Source organism: Arvicanthis niloticus, chromosome 11, assembly GCF_011762505.2.
Source record: "Arvicanthis niloticus isolate mArvNil1 chromosome 11, mArvNil1.pat.X, whole genome shotgun sequence".
Classification (NCBI taxonomy): domain Eukaryota; kingdom Metazoa; phylum Chordata; class Mammalia; order Rodentia; family Muridae; genus Arvicanthis; species Arvicanthis niloticus.
The window spans coordinates 54,317,683-54,338,181 of record NC_047668.1 but is presented as its reverse complement, the minus strand read 5'-3'; the positions used below and the strand labels follow the sequence as shown (position 1 = coordinate 54,338,181).

The window sequence follows — 20,499 nt, the reverse complement described above, 5'->3', positions numbered from 1 at the left end:
ACTCACACACAGGCATACACCAACAGCTCCCCCATATGGGGCCAGGGTAGGAGAGTAAAAAAGGACACTATGGGCACAATTAGCTTTTGTTTGGCCTTTAGTCTGAAAAAGTGTTGCTTGAAAGTGTACAACAGAGAGCGGGTGCAAGCGGCTAGGGGTCACAGAGCCGCCAATAAAAAAGAATGTCCTTAAATAAAGTGTTCACAGAGTAAAAATCAGAACTACCAGTCCTTCCCTCCAACACAACAGAGCACAGGCACAGAACCGATAGTCGATGAGCCCAAGGAGTAAGTAGGAGGCTGGGGAGGACAGCAGAGGCTCCCAGGCTGCCACGTCCAGAGGGAGGGCCCTCTTTGGAATGGGCTGAGGAAAGCCACCCAGCCCCCTGCACACCTCATACCCACTGCTAAGGCTAAAGGAAAAGGACAAAACTCAGTCTCGGGTCCAAGGGCTCAGAAAACAGTCCAGGTGGGCAGGGTCAGGTTGACTGCTAGTCCCGCTTGGCCTTCTTCTTGTCACTGTTGTCGTTCTCTTCAGCCCTCTCCGTGGAGAGTGCTTCCTCCAGTTTCCTCTTGCCACTCTCTGGCTGAAGCTCTACTGTGTTTCGGGGCTTGAAGCAAATGATGATGCACGTCATGTTGTCACACCCTGTGCCATCCCCAGAAGTGTCTGGTGCCAGGCACTGATCCAGCAGCTACAAAAAGGTTGAGGCAGTTTAGCCACGGGGGTTTGAACACCTTCCCTGCAACCAAAGTACTACAAGAAGGCTTGTCCTTGCTGATACATGGTGGTAGGAGAGAAGGAATGGGCATCGAAAAACAGAAACCTGTGAATTTCTGAGGCCTAAGGCTACATCAGGGAAATGAGGGAAGAGCCACCTTTTTAGTCAAGGTCTTCTAGTGTGTCTAGTGAATGAGCCTCTGGTCTCATCTTGAGAAGTGTCCGTGTAAACCAGGTACCCTACTCCAACTTCAGACTCACCTCTTCCACAATGGATGACAATAACCGAAGCTCCCCATTTTCATCACGTTGGCTGATTTTTGATTGAATAAAGTCTACAACTTCCTGGCTGCTCATCACATTCCTGGGTCAAAAAACGACAGTCAGAAACCTTAATCCTACCAAAGAGAGAGGCATGTAGGCAGCAGCACTGATGCAGGCCAGCGACAACGCCTGGGTAAGTGCTCCTCAGCTCTGCCTGAGGCTTAGTGGGTGTTTTCAAAACATTTTTAAAAATAATTATTTATTTTACGTGAGTACACTGTCGCTGTCTTCAGACACACCAGAAGAGGGCATCGGATCCCACTACAGATGGTTGTGAGCTACCATGTGGTTGCTGGGAACTGAACTCAGGACCTCTGGAAAAATAGTCAGTGTTCTTAATAGCTGAGCCATCTCTCCAACCCAGGCTTGGTGGTTTTAACTCACCAAGAAGCCAGCCTTGAGGCTACCCAACTGTAGCGCCAAGCCTTACAGAGGAAGGCTGCACAGGGATGTTTAAGGGCATTTCTTCCACTAGTGCTCACCAGATGCCGTCACAGGCAATGACCATGAATTCGTGGTCATCCGTGAGAGTCAGCACTTTGATGTCAGGAAGGGCAGAGATCATCTGTTCCTGGGGTGGCAGGTTTTTGTTTCTCTTGTAGAAGTGGTCTCCTGAAAGGTAAGAGCAGTGAGCAGTCTGAGTAATTCCCAGACTTGTATTAGACCTAGGTCAAATCTTTAAGTTCCATCTTTTCTAGTTTCTGATCTGCTCTCAGAACAAAGAACTCATCTTAACTCATCTGCCTTTTTTATCATCCAGAACACAGTATACATTTACCATTTCACAAAGGTGTTAAGAACAAAGAAGGTATGAGATTATTCTGAAGGGTACAGGGTTTAAACTTTGCTATTGGTAGTTTGGGACACAGGACAAGACCCCAAGACTGCCCTAGTTTCTTAGTCCTTACCAATGGCCCTGGAGAGGTTGAGGCCTCCATTGACTCGTCCGTCCATGGTGACCTTGCCTCCAGCATTCTTGATGCGTGCTAGCTCCACTTCATCCTCTGGTTTGTGGTCATAGGACATATCTAAAGCTTTGCCAGCCTCGGACACCACACAGCGAGAGTCTCCTGCATTGGCCACAATCAACTGCTTCCCTCGGATCAGAGCCACCACCGCTGTTGTGCCACTGTCAGAGCCAGGCTTAAAAGGAAGAAATGGAGCCTTGTGGGAGCTTCCAGGTAGGAGTGACTCCTCTGACACAACCATCTATATGAGAGCTTTAACAAACAGGAAGGAGGAGCTGTCCAGAGAGCAGCATGCTCCCTTGCCCTTTCCAAGGCATTTCTATCCAGACTACCCTTGAGTTTCTACTGCAGAATTAATCCTCCCGATCATGAATTAAAGACTAAAATAATTAAAATTAATTCATTTTAATTAATGAATTAATTAAAATACCAAAGGATATACTTCCTAAAATCAAATTCAGGATATTTATGCTTGTCTCTTGTCCTTTCCAAAGTCACTCATTCCCTCCCCCACACACCTCTTCTTTGCCTTCCATTCCAGGGACCATCATCTCTTCATCATCATCCTCTTCGGCCTCCTCCGTGTCATCCTCGTCCTCCTCGTTCTCTGCCTCCTCACTGCTGTAGCCGTCCTCGTCCTCACTACATTCCTACCAGGAAGCATCCAAGCTACTGAGACTGGGTATTGAGACTCCCAGTGCCCACCTTCCCCAACGTATACTTGAAAATATAACCCATCTCAATATCATGAAATAGGGGGGTGCAGGGGGCAGGCTAGGAAAAACATGACAAGCTAGCATTCTGAACTGGGCTCAGATGTCATCAGCAAAGTTATTTGGGAATTTTCCCCAGGGAAGATCAAACCAGTCAGTCAAAACACCTTCCAGAAAATAAATTGTTGGAAAAAGGAGAAACCCAAATAAATACCTAAAGTAATAAAATCACCTTCCTGTTTTCTAGGAGTCAGATCCTGAAAGGCCGGAACTAAATCACTCTGTTGTGCTAGAGAAACAGCTCAATTGGTAAAGTCTGGTGACCCATTCCTAGGGTTCAGTCCTCAGAACTCCCAGGGTAGAAGGAGGAGGCTATCCCTCTCAAGCTGTCCTCTAGCTTCCAGAAGCATGCCCTGGCACCCAGGTGCACACACAGACAACACAAAATTAAATAAATGTTTATTTTTAAATTTTAAGGAAAAGCGATTTTTCTGAATATAAAATCAACAAAAGAAAAAGTAAGAGGGTTAAAGGAACTTGTAATGGTGGAGACGATGCACTCAAAGGCTAAAACCTAGAATACATGAGTCTTGGAAAAATGATTTAAGGTATAATAAGGAAGAGGGGATGAGATGGCCAATTAGGCACTTGCTGTCAAGCCCAATAACCCAGGCCTCACATGAAAGAAGCAGACAACTGACTCATACTGACTCATGCAATTTATATATCCTCTGACCTCAACAAACAAACCATGGAACTATATTCCCCCGCGCACACACGAGCACACACACACACACGAGGAATATAATAAAAACTCTAAAGTACCAAACAGGTCCTCACAGCAACCTCAGTCCCGTCTGCCCTCATAGCCCTTACCTCACTGTCATCCTCTTCTTCCTCCACCTCATCTGATTCATCCTCACTGTCCTCAAAGAACTTGGACTTAGCAACTCGAGGCAGTTTGTCAGAGGCTGAAGAGCAGGAAGGTCCAGCCTCTCCAGTGGCGGTACCGGGCTCACCAATTTGGCCTGCCTCAGTCCCATGTTCCGAGTTGGAGGAAAGGCCTGTGTGGCCTTTGGCTGTGGGGCCATTTTCTTGGGAAGGAATTTCCCTAGATGGGTCCTCAGGTCCAGTCTCCCCATTGAGGCCCTGGGGCCCTGGTTCATCGCCTGTCCCAGTTCCAGATTTGGTGTGGGGAGGGCCCTTCTGACAGTTCTGCCCATATCGTGTCAGCAACTCTTCTATGGTCATGGTAGCCTCTTCATGCAGCAATGCAGCCTCCTCATTGTCCACTGCAGGGAAAGCTAAGTCAGAGCCCCACCCCCGAGGCTGAGCTTCCTCATGACTTCCACCTCTGAGGCTCCACTCACTATTCGATTCCCTCATTTTTTTCCTCAGTAGATTTCTTCTGATCTTTTACTCCTTTCTTAGTTGGAAGACCAACAGTTATACTTCCTCACTGTACCTCTCTTATGTATTAAGTTGAAACTTTTATTCTGACTGAGGCCCAGGAAGCCCATATAATAGCTAAGGAGAAGGGCTAAGTTGTAATATATGGCTATCAAGGCTAGTGATTGTCCCAATCTTGAAGAAAAAGTCAGCACATACCTAACAACAGGAACCAGGAAAACCTCCTCAGAGTAACAAAATAGAATACATGCAAAAATGTTTAGAGCTATGTACTGAACAAAGGTTACTTCTCCTTATCATGGCATAGAGTATAAGTGTAAGGGTTTTTTAAAAAAAATTTTTTTCAAGATAGGGTTTCTCTGTGTAGCCCTAACTGTCCTGGAACTCACCCTGACCAGGCTGGCCTTGAACTCACAGAGATCTGCCTGCCTCTGCTTCCCAAGTGCTGGGATTAAAGGCCTGCTACCACTGTCTAGCCCATATAGGATTCTTTTCTTATTTTTTACATCTCGACAGAAGTTTCCCCTCCCTCCTCCCCTCTCAGTGCCTCCACCTACATCCACTCCTCTGTTTCTCTTCAGAAAATTGCAGGCACCCCAAGGCTATCAAGCAAAGTTGGCATGTCTAGCTGCAATAAGACTAAGTACTTCCCCTCTTATTAAGGCTGGACACAGCAACCCAGTATGAGGAAAAGGGTACGGTCCCCAAAGCCAGCAAGAGTCAGAGACAGCCCCTGCTCCCATTCTTACAAGACCAAGCTATTCAACTGTAAAGTATATGCAGGGGGCCTAGGTCAGTCCCATGCAGGCTACCTGATTGTTGGTTCAGTCTCTGTGAGACCCCATAAGCCAGCTTAATTGATTCTTGTGGTGTCCTTTCATGGGAAAATTCCCCAGGTCCCTAGGAAGCCATCCTTTCTCGGAACTGATAGTCAACTGCTCATTTCTTTCTAACACAGACACCACACTCACCATCATCCTCATCTGCTACTTTTTCTTTATCATCCTCATCTTCAGTGGGTCTCCCTGCAATCTGTGCCAGCTCCTTAATGACTTCCTCTGTGGTCAGCTTGGCATCGATAGCCAAGAAGGCATCTTGTAAAGCCTGAATATAAGCAAAGTAGTGTAAGACAACTACAGTGGATACAAATTAACTGCCCAATACACACAGCTGTAGGCACACAATAGGGATGCACATTTGGGATGGGGATGTGTGTGTCAATCACCCAGTACACACAGTAGTAGGTATACCGTGGGGAGGCACAATCTCACCAAGGGGGTGTCAATCTCACCAAGGCACACAGATAGATAAAGTGGTTTAAAGACTTGAGAGGATAAGGTAAGTCTAAAAATACCCAAGTGGGAAGAAGCCTGTTTAGGGCATAGAACTCTTTAAGAAGAAGTGTAATAGCTAAGCAATAGCTAGAGTGCAAAGACAAGCCAAAGGTTGGAAAATAAAGGGAGAGCCCTCCAAGTGCAGAATTAACTGTGTAGAAAGACAGACCTTCTGAAGCTTGCCTTCCTTGTAGGCCTTCTGATCTTTGATAATATCAGGAAGATATTTGGCACAGTACAAGGCAACCTCTTCCCCTAAAAGAAAGGTTTTATTAACAGTGTGTCCCCACACAAGGACACAGGTGATGAACACCTTAGCACACCTGAGACCTAGCTATAGAAGAACAATGGCAAAATGTGACCCTGAAAACATTTCACTATCACTCCTTTGAGAACATTAATAAATTCCTTAACATTTTCTTATCCATTATACTTAGTTCAGTCAAGGAAAGTAGAACAAAGAATCCCTTTCTTGTCCATTAGTAAGCCTGAGATTGGGGTCTTAGACTGTTACCAATATGATCTGCTAAAGTTACCTCCATGTCCGTCGTAGACAGAAAACATGGCTGTCTCATTGTCCAGCTCAGGAATACAGTTGTGAGCATCCTAGAAGAAAGAACATAATCACAATGTCTCACCAAGTTCAAACACTAGTTCTGCATTTCAGGTCACCAAGTATTTTCATATCTTCATAGTATAACCCTTCTCTGGCTGGCCAAACATGGACTAGAAATGACAAAGGAAGGTAGGGGATATAAGAATATAGGAGAGGAAGGCAAAGCAGGGCACAAGAAAGGAGTAAGAAGAGCGGGATCAGACCACTACCTCTGTGCTATGGCATCCTCCTCCCTAGGTCATCTTGGTCCAGAGTAGAGTATTTGGCTTTTAGCTGCTTAGTAAACCTAGACCCGACCCTTTGGAGATATAGGAAGACTCAGAATGCAGGCTCTTTTGTTTGTTTTGTTTGCTTTTTAAAGACAGGGTTTCTCTGTGTAGCCTAGTTGTCCTGGAACTTACTCTGTAGACCAGGCTGGCCTTGAATGTACAAAGATCCGCCTGCCTCTGCCTCCTGAGTGCTAAGATCAATACCCCCCCACCCCCACGCGCACCTAGAATTAAGGCTCTTTAAAGTTACTTCTGAGCCCATGTGATGGCTCAGAGTTAGGTGCTTGCTGACAAAGCCTATCTACTTAAGTTTGATCTCCAGTAGAAGGAAAGGACAAATTCCCACACGTTGTCCTCTGACCACACACGTTATTATAGCACATGAATGCCCTCCCTCCAAAGTAAATAAGTAAAGATATTTGATAAAAGATAAAGCTATTTCTAGACCCATTTTCTGAATAAATAGTGAAATTCAAAGAAGAAACTGTTAAAGAGTATAGTAAGACAACCTCCTTATGACCTCACAAACCTGAAAAATAAAAGACTCTTACAGAAGACTTTAACAGTACCAGACATATTGCACTAAACATACTTTTTCAAAAAGCACTGCAGCATTTTAACAAATTCTTCCTAAAGCATAACTCAAGAAACTATCCTCAGCTTAGAAAAGTTAGATTTACAAAGGAATTCTCTTTACAACAAATTCAATTCCAATGGTACTGCACATCTGAAAGGAAGCTGGAAAAAAGCTCTGGTCACATTAACATTTTTTTTTTCATTAAAAAAAGTTTGACTGTATTCGTCTAAGAAATTTCTAATGCCTCAAACTGATATTGCAAAGTAGGACAAAGTTCAAGCAAGCCCGTCAAGTCTTTTTGGTAAGGTGGGTTGCAGCTTATTCTACCATACCCTGGAGACAATCCAAACTCCCTTCAGATACCCACTTCAGACAGAGAGTTAAACGCTAATCAACACTGTACTTTGGTTACTTACCTTGCATGGGTTAATTTCTATCATTTTCCTTTCTCTTTCAGGTATCAGCATTTAAATTTTTATATCAATATTGAGAAAATCTGAATATAGTAATTCTTCTATATTGGAGCTGAACTAAGACTATGGCATAGTTCTTGGATAAGAAAATAAATCATAAGGCAGAGAAGAAAGACAGCAAAAAAGGAATTTTTTCCCCTTTTCAGGTCACCAATACAAAGTGTCCCAGAAACAAATTGAGTACTTTTTTGTCTCATTTCCAGGACCTAGGTAAGTACTACAAACCAAAGGTCACATTCTCCCTCCCTCTTCCAACTCCTCCACTATGAGCCATGCTAGCTAGCCTCCCTTCCATCTACGCTAGTGTCTATCTTCCTAGACCTTCCTACTCTCTGCTTGTTTGTTTGGTTGGTTTGGCTTTTCCAGACAGAGTTTCTCTGTAGCCCTGGTTGTCCTGAACACCACTCTGTAGACCAGGCTGTCCTTATATTCAGAGAGCCACCTTGGGATTAAAATTGTGCACCGCCATGCCCTGCCAGCTTTGTTCTGGTTTTGAGACAGGATGCCAATATGTGGCTATCCTCAAACTCAATGATTCTCCTGTCTCATCCCTGAAAGTGCTGGGATAACAGGATAAGTCACTACACTCAGCCTTTTCCAAATATTTTGATATGCAGTTGATAGAATTAGCTGATACAGAAGAAAGGTTATACTGTACTACGTGATCTTATGGAAACTACCTTGTAGTGTATGTGTGTCAATTTTATCATCTTTTATAATATGGAATAACAATAGTTTAACCACTTTATCACAGGGTGGTCACTAGGGTAACACAAAACAGGTAAATGTCCACTGTATACTGCTATGTAGATATTTGCTATGTAGATATTCTGCCCTGAAAGTTGGCACATAGCTCACATTTTTCTCATCTATTCTTTTTACTGAGGAAAAATGCCCACAATAGATTTCTCTCACACCCAGATCTCAGTTGAAGAATGATCCTTCATTACTTTCACATTTCAGTATGATTATCGATACACGTTACTATTTGGAATTGTCCCACCTTCTCTAAGAACTTTAATTTCACTTACATCTTTACTCAGACTCTTTTACTCTTGGCTTTTTTGTCCTTTTCTGAGCCACAAACAAGTATTTTGACACTAACTCATCCAACGTTGTACAACTGCCAACTTCTTTCCTTAGCCCTGTACCAGAAACATTGAATATGGTTGGTCACAAAATATATGAGCATGGGCTGAAGAGATGGCTCAGAGATTAAGAGCACTGACTGCTCTTCCAGAGGTCCTGAGTTCAATTCCCAGCAACCACATGGTGGCTCACAACCATCTGTAATGAGATCTGATGCCTTCTTCTGGTGTGTCTGAAGACAGTGACAGTGTACTCACATGCATAAAATAAATCTAAAAAAAAAATTTTTAAAATTACAAAAAGAAAAGCAAAAAATAAAAACAAAAATAAATTAAAAATGAGCATGTTGACTGTGGCCACTGCTGTCACTCAGCGTGTGCATGCCTGTCCATGCTCTAGCCACAGCCAGCCTCAAGGCTTTCCCACACCGTTCAAGTTCTCAGTGCTATCCTCTCACTCTTAGCTGACACATTCCCTTACCAGAAATACTCACCTTCAATCTTCTACCTCCAAGGTTCTCTCTACCTTTACCTTAACTTTCCTTTACCTCCAGTTCTTCTCATTCTAGATTAACATTTCCTCTTCAAGTCCTGATCTCAAACACTTCTGTCAAGATCTTATTTAGAGCAGAAGTATGTAAGAGCAGTCCAAATGGTATTCTCATTCCCATTCTCTCTCTCTCTCTCTCTCTCTCTCTCTCTCTCTCTCTCTCTCTCTCTCTCTCTCTCTAGTACTTTGAAGGACTAAATAGTACAAACTATGTCACAGTTTTATATTCAAGTTTTCTTGAATTTAGTAAAGAACAATACTTCTATAATTTTAACTGATTGTTCCTATAGGCTGTCACTTCTGCCTTAATACTCCCATAAATAGGGACACAAAAGACACCATTAAAAAATAATAATTGAGCGTCCCACTTTACATCTTCTTTTAACATCATTAGGTTTACTCATTTTACTTTTTGTGTGTTTTGTCTGTATGTTTGTATGTATACCATATGTATGCTTAATGATCAGAGATCAGGAGGCATTAGATCCCCTGGAATGAGGGTTACAGATGAACCATCATGTGGGTATTGGAAAATCTAACCCAAATTCTCTGCAAGAGCAACCTTTTAACCTCTTAACCTCTTAAATCATCTCTTTAGCCCTGGCCTTATTTCTTCCTGTGGAATTTTAACTGCCCCAGCCAATACCTAATAGCAGTCCATCCTCGCCTTCCTAGCTGCCATTCATCTATTAGAGGGTTACTGGATTATCCGTGGCAGCTTTCATCACATTGTTTCTGTCTTACTTTGCTTTAAGGCACTCAGTCACCCTTACACATGAGTATAACCCAATCTCCTAATTCTAAAGCTATTTTCCAACTACTCCACTTTAACACATACACTCCTTCTACTACCTAGCAAAGAATGCATGCACTCAGTCTTTTCTCCTATCCTCTTCCTAACAACCTCCTGTACTCACTCCTGTCTGTCATACTCTACATCTCATGACTCTAAGAGGCCTTTCCCAACCACACCAGTGCTATAAACCTGCAGTATTTCTTGCCTTTACCAATGATTGGACACTGAACAGATACTACCTCATATTGTCATACAGTATTCCATGAGAAAGAGGAATCCTATGTCCAAAGCCAGATTTTAAACTAGCATGCGAAAGCAAAGACTGTCTTAAATTTCCTATTGCTCTGGAGTCTAATGCTACAATAAAGCAAATCCTCCATGTCTGCTTAGAATGGTGTTATGGTTTAGATACGATTTGCTGTCCAGAGGCATATGTATATGCTTTATAGAGGCCAGGCCCCAGTGTGACAGTGTTGAAGTCACAGAACCTTAATGTAATACCTAGTAAAAAGGGATTTAGGTAGAGGCTCCAACCACATGAACAGAGTAATGTTGGCTTTCAGGAATGGGTCTGGGAGGGTGTTTTACTCCAAGACTGCTTATCACGAAGACAGAGAGAGAGAGAGAGAGAGAGAGAGAGAGAGAGAGAGAGAGAGAGACAGACAGAGAGAGCGCGCGCAAGCGAGCGAGCGAGCGCACACCTGAGTCATCTCTGGTCTCTTGCTTCCTATGTCTTAACAACAAATGATTTCTTTAGATGTACTCCTAACATTTGCCACATGGTTCTCAACAAAGTGGAGCAAATCATACTTGAATCTCTAAATTGTGATCTGAAACTTTTCTTTATAACGTACACGCCTTCAGGTATTTTGTCAGAGCAATGCAAAACAGATTAACAAAGATGAAATGTTCCCAAATGTCTTGGGACACCTATCTTAAAGATATCTTCTTCACTTACTGCATGACACCCAGAAATATAATAATTATTGTGATGTCTAGAAGAGATGACTCAGAATACACACAACATGAGTCACCTGAGTAAGGCTATTATGCCTTGGTCTTACTAAGTCATATATCCCACAGTCTTTTTGACATTCTAAACAACAGGTTCATCCACATTAATAAAGGGTTGGTTAATTCTCTAATGCCAATCTTCTGACAGCTGTCCTGTCTTCAAATCAACCACTTAGATTTTTTTTTTTTTGTTTTTCGAGACAGGGTTTCTCTGTGTAGCTCTGGCTGTCCTGGACCTCACTCTGTAGACCAGGCTAGCCTCGAACTCAGAAATCCGCCTGCCTCTGCCTCCCGAGTGCTGGGATTAAAGGCGTGCACCACCACCGCCCGGCAACCACTTAGATTTATGATATATACATTTACTGTGTATAGTCAAGATAAAAGATTCAATGGCAGTTAGAAAGGGAATTGATTCTCTTTATAATTTAAAAAAGCCAGTTGTAGTGGCATAGGCCTATAATTCCAGAATATGGGAGGTAAAATTGGAGAATCAACAATTAAAAGATTAGTTGGGCACTGGCAGCACACGCCTTTAATTCCAGCACTTTGGAGGCAGAGCCAGGCATATCACTATATGAGGACAGCCCGGTCTACAGAGTGAGTTCCAGGACAGCCAGAGCCACACAGTTCTAGAAATCCTGTCTGGAAAAAACAAAAACCAACCCCCACCCACCAATTAAATATCCTCAACTATACAGTGAGTTTGAAGCAGCCTGGATATCATCAGACCCTGCCTCAAATAACCAAACAAAAGGACCAGTGATAGGGTTCAGCAGGTAAAGATGCCTGCCATCAAACCTGATGTTCAGTCCATGGGTTCCACACAGTAGGGAAGGAGAGAACTGACACCCACAAGTTATCCTCTGACCTTCACATGTGCACTATGGCATTCGAATGGCTCTTCCCCTAACACACACATAAGAAATAAATGTAGTAATGATAAACAATCCAAATAACCCTAAAAGTAATATCATATAACTTTTAAAATTAGGTGCATTCAGGCTGGAGAGATGGCTCAGTTGGTAAAATGCCTACCATGCAATTGAGTACTGATCCCCAGCACCCAAATAAAAGCCAGATAGCACAGGGCTACATGAGACCCTATCTCAGCAAAAACAAAGCGGCTGGGCAGCAGCATACACCTGCAATCCTATCCCTGGGTGTGTGAGAATGGGGGACAGATAAGTAGACCTCTAGAGTTCATCACTGACATCTCAAAAAATAAGATGACAGATTCAAGAAGACACAGGAAACCACCAGTTGCTAATTTCTGGTTGCTAACTCAAGCACATACATCCATGCACACAGCCATACAAAGAGGTACGACACACAACACATACATTATATGCATGTACTTGCTGAAGAATAAAAACTAAGTCAGGCATGATTAGTAACCTCAGCAACTGGGAGGCAGAAACACAAAGAGAGCCCAATACAAGTAGATAATTCTAGGACATTTAGGGCTACATAATGAGATCCTGCCTCAATTGCTCTACCATCAAAAGAAGGAAGAAGGAAGAATAGGAGGAAGAGGAGAAAAAAAGTAGCAGCAGGAGCTGCTGTCGTTAATACAGACCATAGAATAGTGGTTATCAGGGGCTGAGGAACTGTCCTGTGAGTAGAGTTCTAGCTTTCCAAAATGAAGAGTGCTGATATTAGTTACACAATGTGAATATACCAAATACTACAAAACTGAATTTTCATTTTTATTTTGAAATAGGGTTTTGTGTCGCTTAGGAAATCCTTGAACTCCCTCCTGCCCCTACCTCCCAAAATTCTGGAATTACAGGCGTACTATCACATTCAACTTTAAATTGTACACAAGAGGTTAATGTGGTTAAATTTTATGTGTACCATTTAAAACCGTAGCCAGGAGTGGTAGCATACACTACTGCAATCCCAGTACCTGGAAGGCATGTGAAGCATGTACTGCTGTTAGAGGCCAACTTGGGCCAACCAGTAAGGGCTGTCTCAAAAAGACCTGAAAATGATTTAAAAAAAAAAAAAAAAAAAAAAAAAAAAAAAAAAAAAAAAAGCTGGGCGGTGGTGGTGCACGCCTTTAATCCCAGCACTTGGGAGGCAGAGGCAGGCAGATTTCTGAGTTTGAGGCTAGCCTGGTCTACAGAGTGAGTTTCAGGACAGCCAGGCTTACACAGAGAAACCCTGTCTCGAAAAACAAAAACAAAAAACAAAAAACAAAAAAAAAAAGAAAGAAAGAAACCTTTCCACACCAAAAGTCCAAGCTAAGATGGTCTCATTGGTGAATTCTACCAATAAAAACATTAATAAAATTGATCCTATTAGGTAACATAAATAATCTAGGAACAATTTAAATAGCATGGAAGGGTTTAAGTGAATTATATATAAATACAACATTATTATTATTATTATTAATAATTTGGTTTTTGAGACAGGGTCTTACTATAGAGCCTTGGCTAGCCTGGAACTCACTATAAAAATCAGGCTGGCCTGAAATACGACTGCCTCTACTTCCAGAATGCTGGTATTAAAAGCATGCAACATCACACCTTCCTCATTTCATATAAGGGACTTGATAATCTTATCAACAGGGTGACTTGAATACCAGGATCTTTGTGGATTCCAAGAGACACTTGTACCAATTCTTCACAAACACAGATTAAGAGGCAATATTTCTAACTCATTCTATGAGGCCCTATTATCCATATACTAAAACAAAACAAACTTGTCACTTGGTGGTGGTACATGCTGTTAATCTTGGCACTCAGCAGGTGGATCTCTGAGTTCAAAGCTGGCCTGATCTGCAAATTGAGTTCTAAGACTGCCAGGGCTCTGTAGAAAAACCCTGTCTCAAAAACCAAAAACCAAAACAAAACAAAAAAACAAACAAAAAAACCCTCAACAAAAATAGTAGCCAACCAAATCTAGCAAAATACTTCAAAAGGGTTATTTATACTTAATGACCAAAAAAATTCATATGCTGAATATAGCTAAGCTTAGCATTCAAAATTAATGCAACACACCAAAGCCACATGGTTAACTTAATAGATTTTAAAAACATAAATAAAAGCATTTGACAGAGGTGAAGAGATTGCTCAACCATTAAGATCACTTACTATTCTGTCAGGACCAGAGTTCAAATCCTAGCACCCGCACACATTAGGCAGCTTACAGATACCTGAAATTCTGCCTCCAAGTGAGTCTATGATCCCTCCTGGACTCTGTGGGCAACTGCACATACACATAAACAGACATACAATAAGATCCTTACATAAAAAAAAGACAGCACTTAACAAAGCCTGGGACTTAACCAAACTAAGGGAAAAGGACCTCCTTAGGCTGGTAAGAGCTTATCTGTAAGGGATAGAGACATAGCTCAGTGGTAGTATTCTCTAAATACCAAAACTTCAGTGGTCACAGGTTTTTCCTTATACAGCAGGCAGTGGACAGGAAGTTCCTGAAACTCCTCCCCTATGTTCAATTAGTTTGCTAGTGCAAACCAATGAATTCAGGACAGTATTTAGTGAATCCAGGGTTGGGTATCACTGAACTTTCTCAACAGACTGAAGCTCAGCTTTCATGCCCTCTGGTGGTCACATTTTTTCAAGAATCTCCATACATTCAGCTACTGTAAGCCCCCTGAACTCTTTTGGTGTTACACAGGCACTGATTAATCAAATTATTGGCCAGCCCCTCTACTGTCCCTGGAGGTTAAGGATGTGCACTGGAAAACACTAACCATCTACTGCACATCACTTTTTTTTTGTGACAAGCCCTCATTCTAGAGATAACATAGGAGCTACCAGCTATCACTCAGTTCATTAGCATACAAAAAGATACTACTTTGATGAATTCAAGGATTTTAATATGACAGAAAATATGGGAAAAGGTAGAATACACATTTCCTAATATCATTCATAGCAATTCCATTCTTAGGTATATACCCAAGATATATTTCCACACAAAACATTTTATACATATGGAGACAAATGTGCAAATCTCAACATCTATCAGCAATGAAACAAAATTAAAAGAAACATTATTCAGCTATTAAAAAAATGATGGAAGCTGGACAGTGGTGCTGCACGCCTTTAATCCCAGCACTTGGGAGGCAGAGAGGCAGGCAGATTTCTGGGTTTGAGGCCAGCCTAGTTGGTCTACAGAGTGAGTTCCAGGACAGCAAGGGCTATTCAGAGAAACCCTGTCTCAGAAAAAAAAAAAAAAAAAAAGGGGGGGGGTGCTGATAGAATGAGTCAGAATACATCAATGATACTTTAAAATATCATATATAGGAGGCTGGAGGAAATAGCTCACTGGTTAAAAGCACTGGTTATTCTTGCTGAACCAAAACCCAGATTTGGTTCCCAGCCCCAACATGGTGACTCAACTGTAACTCCAGTTTCAGAGGATCCAACACCCTCTTCTGACTTCTATGGGCACAAGACAGTCCTGTGAGGAGTTCAAGGTCATCTTCAGTAAGTTTGAGGTTATATCAGACCATTTTAAACAAAACAAATAAATCATGTAACGCATCTTGAGAGTTTTCTGTTCAATATGATATTCAAGATGTTCTTTAAAAAATTTAAGATGTATTTTTATTTTATGTGCATGGGCATTTTGCCTGAATTATCTGTGCATCACATATGTACTTGGTACCCAAGGAGGCCTGGAGGAGGCCTGGAGAAGATTTAAGATCCCCTAGAACTGGAGTTACAGAAGCCTCCATACCAGGGCCCTTGGGAAGAGCATCAAGTTGCTCTTATCTGCTGAGGTATCATCTATTTATTCAGCCCTTCAATAATCTTTTATGATTGCCACTCAAAATTAAACTCAACACATAGCAATACCAAATAGGATATGGTGATCCAAACCTGTAATCCTAGCACAGGAGGCAGAGACAGGAGGATACCTGCAAGTTCCAAAATAGGCAGAGCAACATAGTAAATCCCTGACTCCTTCCCTGAGCATCTCAAAAAGGCTGCAGAAATAACAGTAGGTAAAAGCACTTGCCACCAAGACTGGGCAACCTGAGCTCCATCCCTAGGACCTCCATGGTAGAAACAGAAATGAAATTTCCACAAGCTGTCCTTTGAACTCCACGGGTGCTATAACACATGCACACTTACACACAAACAATGCTAAAAAAAAAAAAAAAAAAAAAAAAAAATTAAGACAGAGTTTTTAAAAGGGGAAAAGTAGTGGGCTGGAGAGATGGCTCAGCAGTCAAGAGCACTTCCAGAGGTCCTGAGTTGAATTCCCAGCAACTACATGGAGGCTCACAACCATCTATAAAGGGATCTGATGCCCTCTTCTGGCATTCAGGTGTACATGCAGAGAGCACTCATTAAACAAACAAAAAACATAAATAAAAAAAATTAAAGGGGAGTGTTTACTGAATTTTGTAAAATTCTAACTTTTCACAAAACAGTTTTGCTTCTGTCAGCAGAACCTCAACATTCCTTTTCCTTTTAATAGTATGTTGCATTAAAACTGGACTTCTCATCAGTAACCAAAACCTCACAATTTCTTTGTTTCTCAGCACCTCCTCCTCTTAACTCCACAGGATAGCTCAACAAGTTGGAGGATCCCTCCAAACCAGAAAGAAGGGGAGCATCACTACAGCATTTTGACAGCCCCCCCCCACCCCAAATTCTAGTTCCTCAGCAAGAGGGTTGGAAAGAGGCACAAGGTATAAAGGGTTAGCTTTTGATGACCACCATCTACCCTTGGTTAAAGAGAAGGAGTAAAACAGGTCTAAAGCCCTGTCAGAATTTTAGTAACTTCTGTAAGGTACACTAATATAACCTTATCTGAACCCAGTCTTTAGAACCAAGTCAACAATGTAAATGGGCTTCATTAATTAGTGGAATCAAGCCTGTTCCTTAGGGAAAGAGAAACCAAGCCATAGCATAACCCTTCCCCACCTTTTTGGCCTCTTGAGCTATATACACTCTTAGGTCAAGATCTTATTTTCTGAAAGATTCTTTTAAGAGACTAGAAACTTTAGTAACTTTCTTATAATAGCAAAGATACTATGTAATACTTTGAGGGAGGAAACAAACCTAGAAAGAAAGTATCTATGAAGCAGAAAAGGATCTGAAATAGTACTTCAAGATTAGGCATATTTACTCAATAGCACAGCAGGAAGGCTTTAGTGCTCAAATAGACTGCCTTTTAGAATGACGACTATGGTCTCAAGAGCAGTTGAGCAAAATTCTCCATACAAAACAGCCCTAAACTCAAAATGAAGGAGATCGTTAATCACTAATGGAGGAATTAAAAACCAAAGGGAAATGCTTAATTAGCAGAGAAATAAAATCACAGAATTCCTAGACCTGAAAACACCCAAGCAACTCAATCCATAAAGATAACTAGAAAGAGTTCCCCCAAAAGTGGAAAAACCATTTCATTCCACATAAATGGAAATTAAGAAACAAGAAACTTGAAAAGTCTATGAGGTGAGAGTAAAAGAACACCACAGCCTAACCCAAACACCAGCCAGACTAACATTATGGCTTTCCTCCCTCCCCTCCACCCACCCCCCCTTTGAGAGAATGAGGTATGGCCAGAGGCCAGAAGAGGGCACTGGATTCGGTGGAGCTGGAATCACAGGTGGTTGTGACCTCCTTGACATGGGCACTGAGCACCACACTCTGGTCCCCTGTAGGAACAGCAAGTGCTCTTAGCCACTGAGCCATCCCCAAGGCTTTCCTTCTGAAGCTATATTCAGGTATCTCTAACTTTACCCAGTCAGTTCTACAACATGCCACTGAGAAGAACAGTGTGCTTTAGTTTGACACCTATAAAAACAGCACCTACAGCCCCGAACAACTTAATACAATTCTTTGTATCAAGGTACAAGTACCCTAATCTTTCTAGGCCTCAAATTCCAAGCTGTCAAATGTAGGCACTGAGCCAGATGACTAGGACTCTCTCCTTGCTGGAATTGTTTGTCCAGATGCTAGATCTAGCTAGATCGTGGCTAGATCTAGCCATTATCAAAAGAATAAATTTTGAGTCTGAGGACAAACCATTTAGGTTGACACTGTCATTCCAGAGCTAACCACAGGGAGGAGTGAGGGAATTTGAGAACAATCCCCAAGGGAAAGTATTTGGCTGTTTGTCACCTGCAGCCCACCTGCTAAGTGGATAAACCCCTCATTCCAGACATAACTAGAACATTTCACTAGTCCCTCTATTCGTCACACAAATTTTCTCAAAGACACTTATTGTCCGTCTCTTCCATTTCCATCCTAACACCCGCTTTCCCCGTTCATTGTAGTTTCACATCCACTTGCTCAACACTCTTAATCCAAATGGTTGCTTTCCCTTTCATCCAAAGTAGATTTTTCTTTCTTTTTTTTTTTTTTAAAGTTATTCGTAGACGGTGACAAAAAAAATTGATGAAAAGACTGAAAATCGAGTAAACTAAATTATATGCACAGGAAAATGACAACTCAGTAAGTTTTAAAGAAATCGAGTAAGAAAAAATTACAAGCATATTTAAAAAAATAAAATAAAATAAAAGAAAGCCTAGTGACCGACATAATTCCTTTCCTAAAGGTCGGAAATGGTTTCGAAAAGAATACGAACGAGTGACAATTCTCGAAGGTCAAGCAGGGCTTCTGAATTTAAAACGAGGTGTCTAAGGCCAAAAGCAATTGAGGGTTAAGAATGGGAAGCACATTATTACCCGGGCTCCTTTTCGCCATCAAGTTTATAGCCCCGAGAGGCCTGCCACATCACATATTTGAAGAATAAAAACGAGCCAGTCATTCACATCTATTCGACCAATAAGCGAACAAATGAGTCTTCCCTCTTCACTCTGACAACTACACCCCCATGCCGTCTGTAAACCTGGAGGGCTGGGCTGGCACCAGAGGATGGCGCGAAGGTAGAGAGACGGCGGCCAGTGGGCGGAAGGTGCCTCTTCTCACATGGCAGGGCTCCCGCAGCTACTAGCCATCAGGCCGCGGTCCCCAAGCTCCAGCCGCTCCCTCTCCGCCCAGATCCCGCGCTCGCCGCCGCCTCCCGCACCGTGGCTGCAGGCTCTCGTCAGGGACCCTGGCTTGAGGAGAATCCCATCCCCCTCGCTCCCTCTCTCTGTCAGGTTCCTGCCATGCAGCGGCCAGCCTCTGGGGCCCTGTCTCACCTCCATGGAGACGCGCCAGCCTTGCATGGCGGAGAAGCCGTAGGGTAGCGGGAGCCGCGGGGCGCCAACGCCGTCCCCGGAGCACTTCACCGTGTTGGGCTGAGAGAGGTAGGCACCCATGGCGGCGGATGGCTGGCTGCCTGTGGGGCAGGTGAGCGGGACGCGACCCTTGCCGGCGCCGGAGCCGGGGCCCCTGGGGGCGCGCGTGGCAAGGAGCGGGCCCGCTGCGCAGCCGACGCAAGGTGCCGGCGAAAGGCGCGAGGCCGGCTAGGAGGCGGTAACGGGACGGGAGCAGGGAGAGGGCGGAAGCGGAAACCGCGCTGCTCCAGGTCCCGCCCTACTGGCGCGATGAGCCGCTGCGGGCGGTCATTTCCTTAGCAACTCGCCCCGCCCTCGGGGACAACGGCCCGCCCAACCGCCGCTCCCGCGAGACTGATTGCCACGCCCACCAACGGTTGGAGCCGGAGGGAGCGGCGGTAATGTGCGGCCATCTCTTCGCTGGCTGTGCTCTACTCCGGGGCTCTGGTCTCAGCACTTTTTGTCTGAAGTCTCTTTTGAGTGGGACCTGGGGCTTCTAGTTGCGTCCTGCGGTTTTGTCAGTCCTGTCCCTCACTCTCTCCCTCCACACACCCTCAGATTCCTACAAACCCCGCCGGATTCGATTCAATTAAAGTTGACGAGCGTTTGTTCTGCGGTATTTGGCCGGGCTCTGTGAGGCCTGTACTGACAAAGGAAAACAGACTTAGGTCTCAGAAAATTGGAATTCATTCAGGGAAGAAACTGCTTGGTGCAGTGCTGGGTGAGAGGAAAGCAAAGAGGCGAGAACGAGCAGCTTCTCGCCAATGGTAGATTTAAGACCCTGGGAGAAGGTGCCCGAGGGTGGCGTTAAGCCGCGGTAGAAGGGAATACAATACAGTTCAAGGCTGGAGGACTGAGGAAAGTATAAACTACTTTGAGGGGGCTTATTGAGGTAGCTGACTGGCCTTTTTGTGGAGAAAGATTCTAAGTAGGAATAGACCTAGCGATGACCTATCAAGATGGGTAATGTGGACGTCATCTGCGTTGGTTAGTCTGATTATGTGTGCACTGTACAGCAGAGGAAAAGTCTGTTGGGTACTGTAACTGGTTAGACTGCTCTTAATCTGAACGTGATGAACTAAAAACTGGGGTGCTGGCCTCTGGGTAGTAGGGATGGAGGGACGATCCAGCAGATTCTTTTCGTTATATAGATTGTATATAACGGAAAGGAGTAATTCCCCGAACGTAAAGAAAATCAACTCATTGGGAACAGAACTGGGGACCAGAGAACTGGCTCAGAGGTTTAGAGCACTGGCTGCTCTTTCCACATTAGCCGGGTTCAATTCCAGCATCCACATGGCTGTCTTTAACTCTGATTCCAGGGAACCAGACGCCCTCTTCTGGCACCAGGCATACAAGTGTTGCACAGTCATACGTGCAGGCAAAACACACGTAAATTTTAAATAAAAAACGAAACGAACTAAGCCCAAGATTATAG

The 20,499-nt window shown here is 43.3% G+C and overlaps 1 protein-coding gene across 1 annotated transcript; it reads right to left on the bottom strand.

Annotated features, from left to right (window-relative positions):
* Window positions 1-79: 79 nt before the first annotated feature.
* Window positions 80-19,643, bottom strand: Ppm1g (protein phosphatase, Mg2+/Mn2+ dependent 1G). Its single transcript, XM_034514398.1, has 10 exons — window positions 18,984-19,643; window positions 6,006-6,075; window positions 5,639-5,724; window positions 5,107-5,239; window positions 3,602-4,017; window positions 2,531-2,662; window positions 1,953-2,187; window positions 1,527-1,656; window positions 982-1,084; window positions 80-694 (listed from the first exon to the last, which is right to left on the bottom strand). Exons 1-10 carry the CDS (start codon window positions 19,101-19,103, stop codon window positions 491-493), a joined length of 1,629 nt encoding a protein of 542 aa, XP_034370289.1. The 5' UTR covers window positions 19,104-19,643; the 3' UTR covers window positions 80-490.
* Between the last annotated feature and the right edge of the window lie 856 nt (window positions 19,644-20,499).

Coding starts and splice junctions, on each gene's coding strand:
- Ppm1g (XM_034514398.1), bottom strand. CDS start 19,103: ATGGGTGCCTACCTCTCTCAGCCCAACACGGTGAAGTGCTCCGGGGAC. Junction 6,076..18,983: donor GCTGGCGCGTCTCCATGGAG/GTGAGACAGGGC, acceptor TCTTTCTTCTAG/GATGCTCACAACTGTATTCC. Junction 4,018..5,106: donor AGTAGCAGATGAGGATGATG/GTGAGTGTGGTG, acceptor CTTTCCCTGCAG/TGGACAATGAGGAGGCTGCA.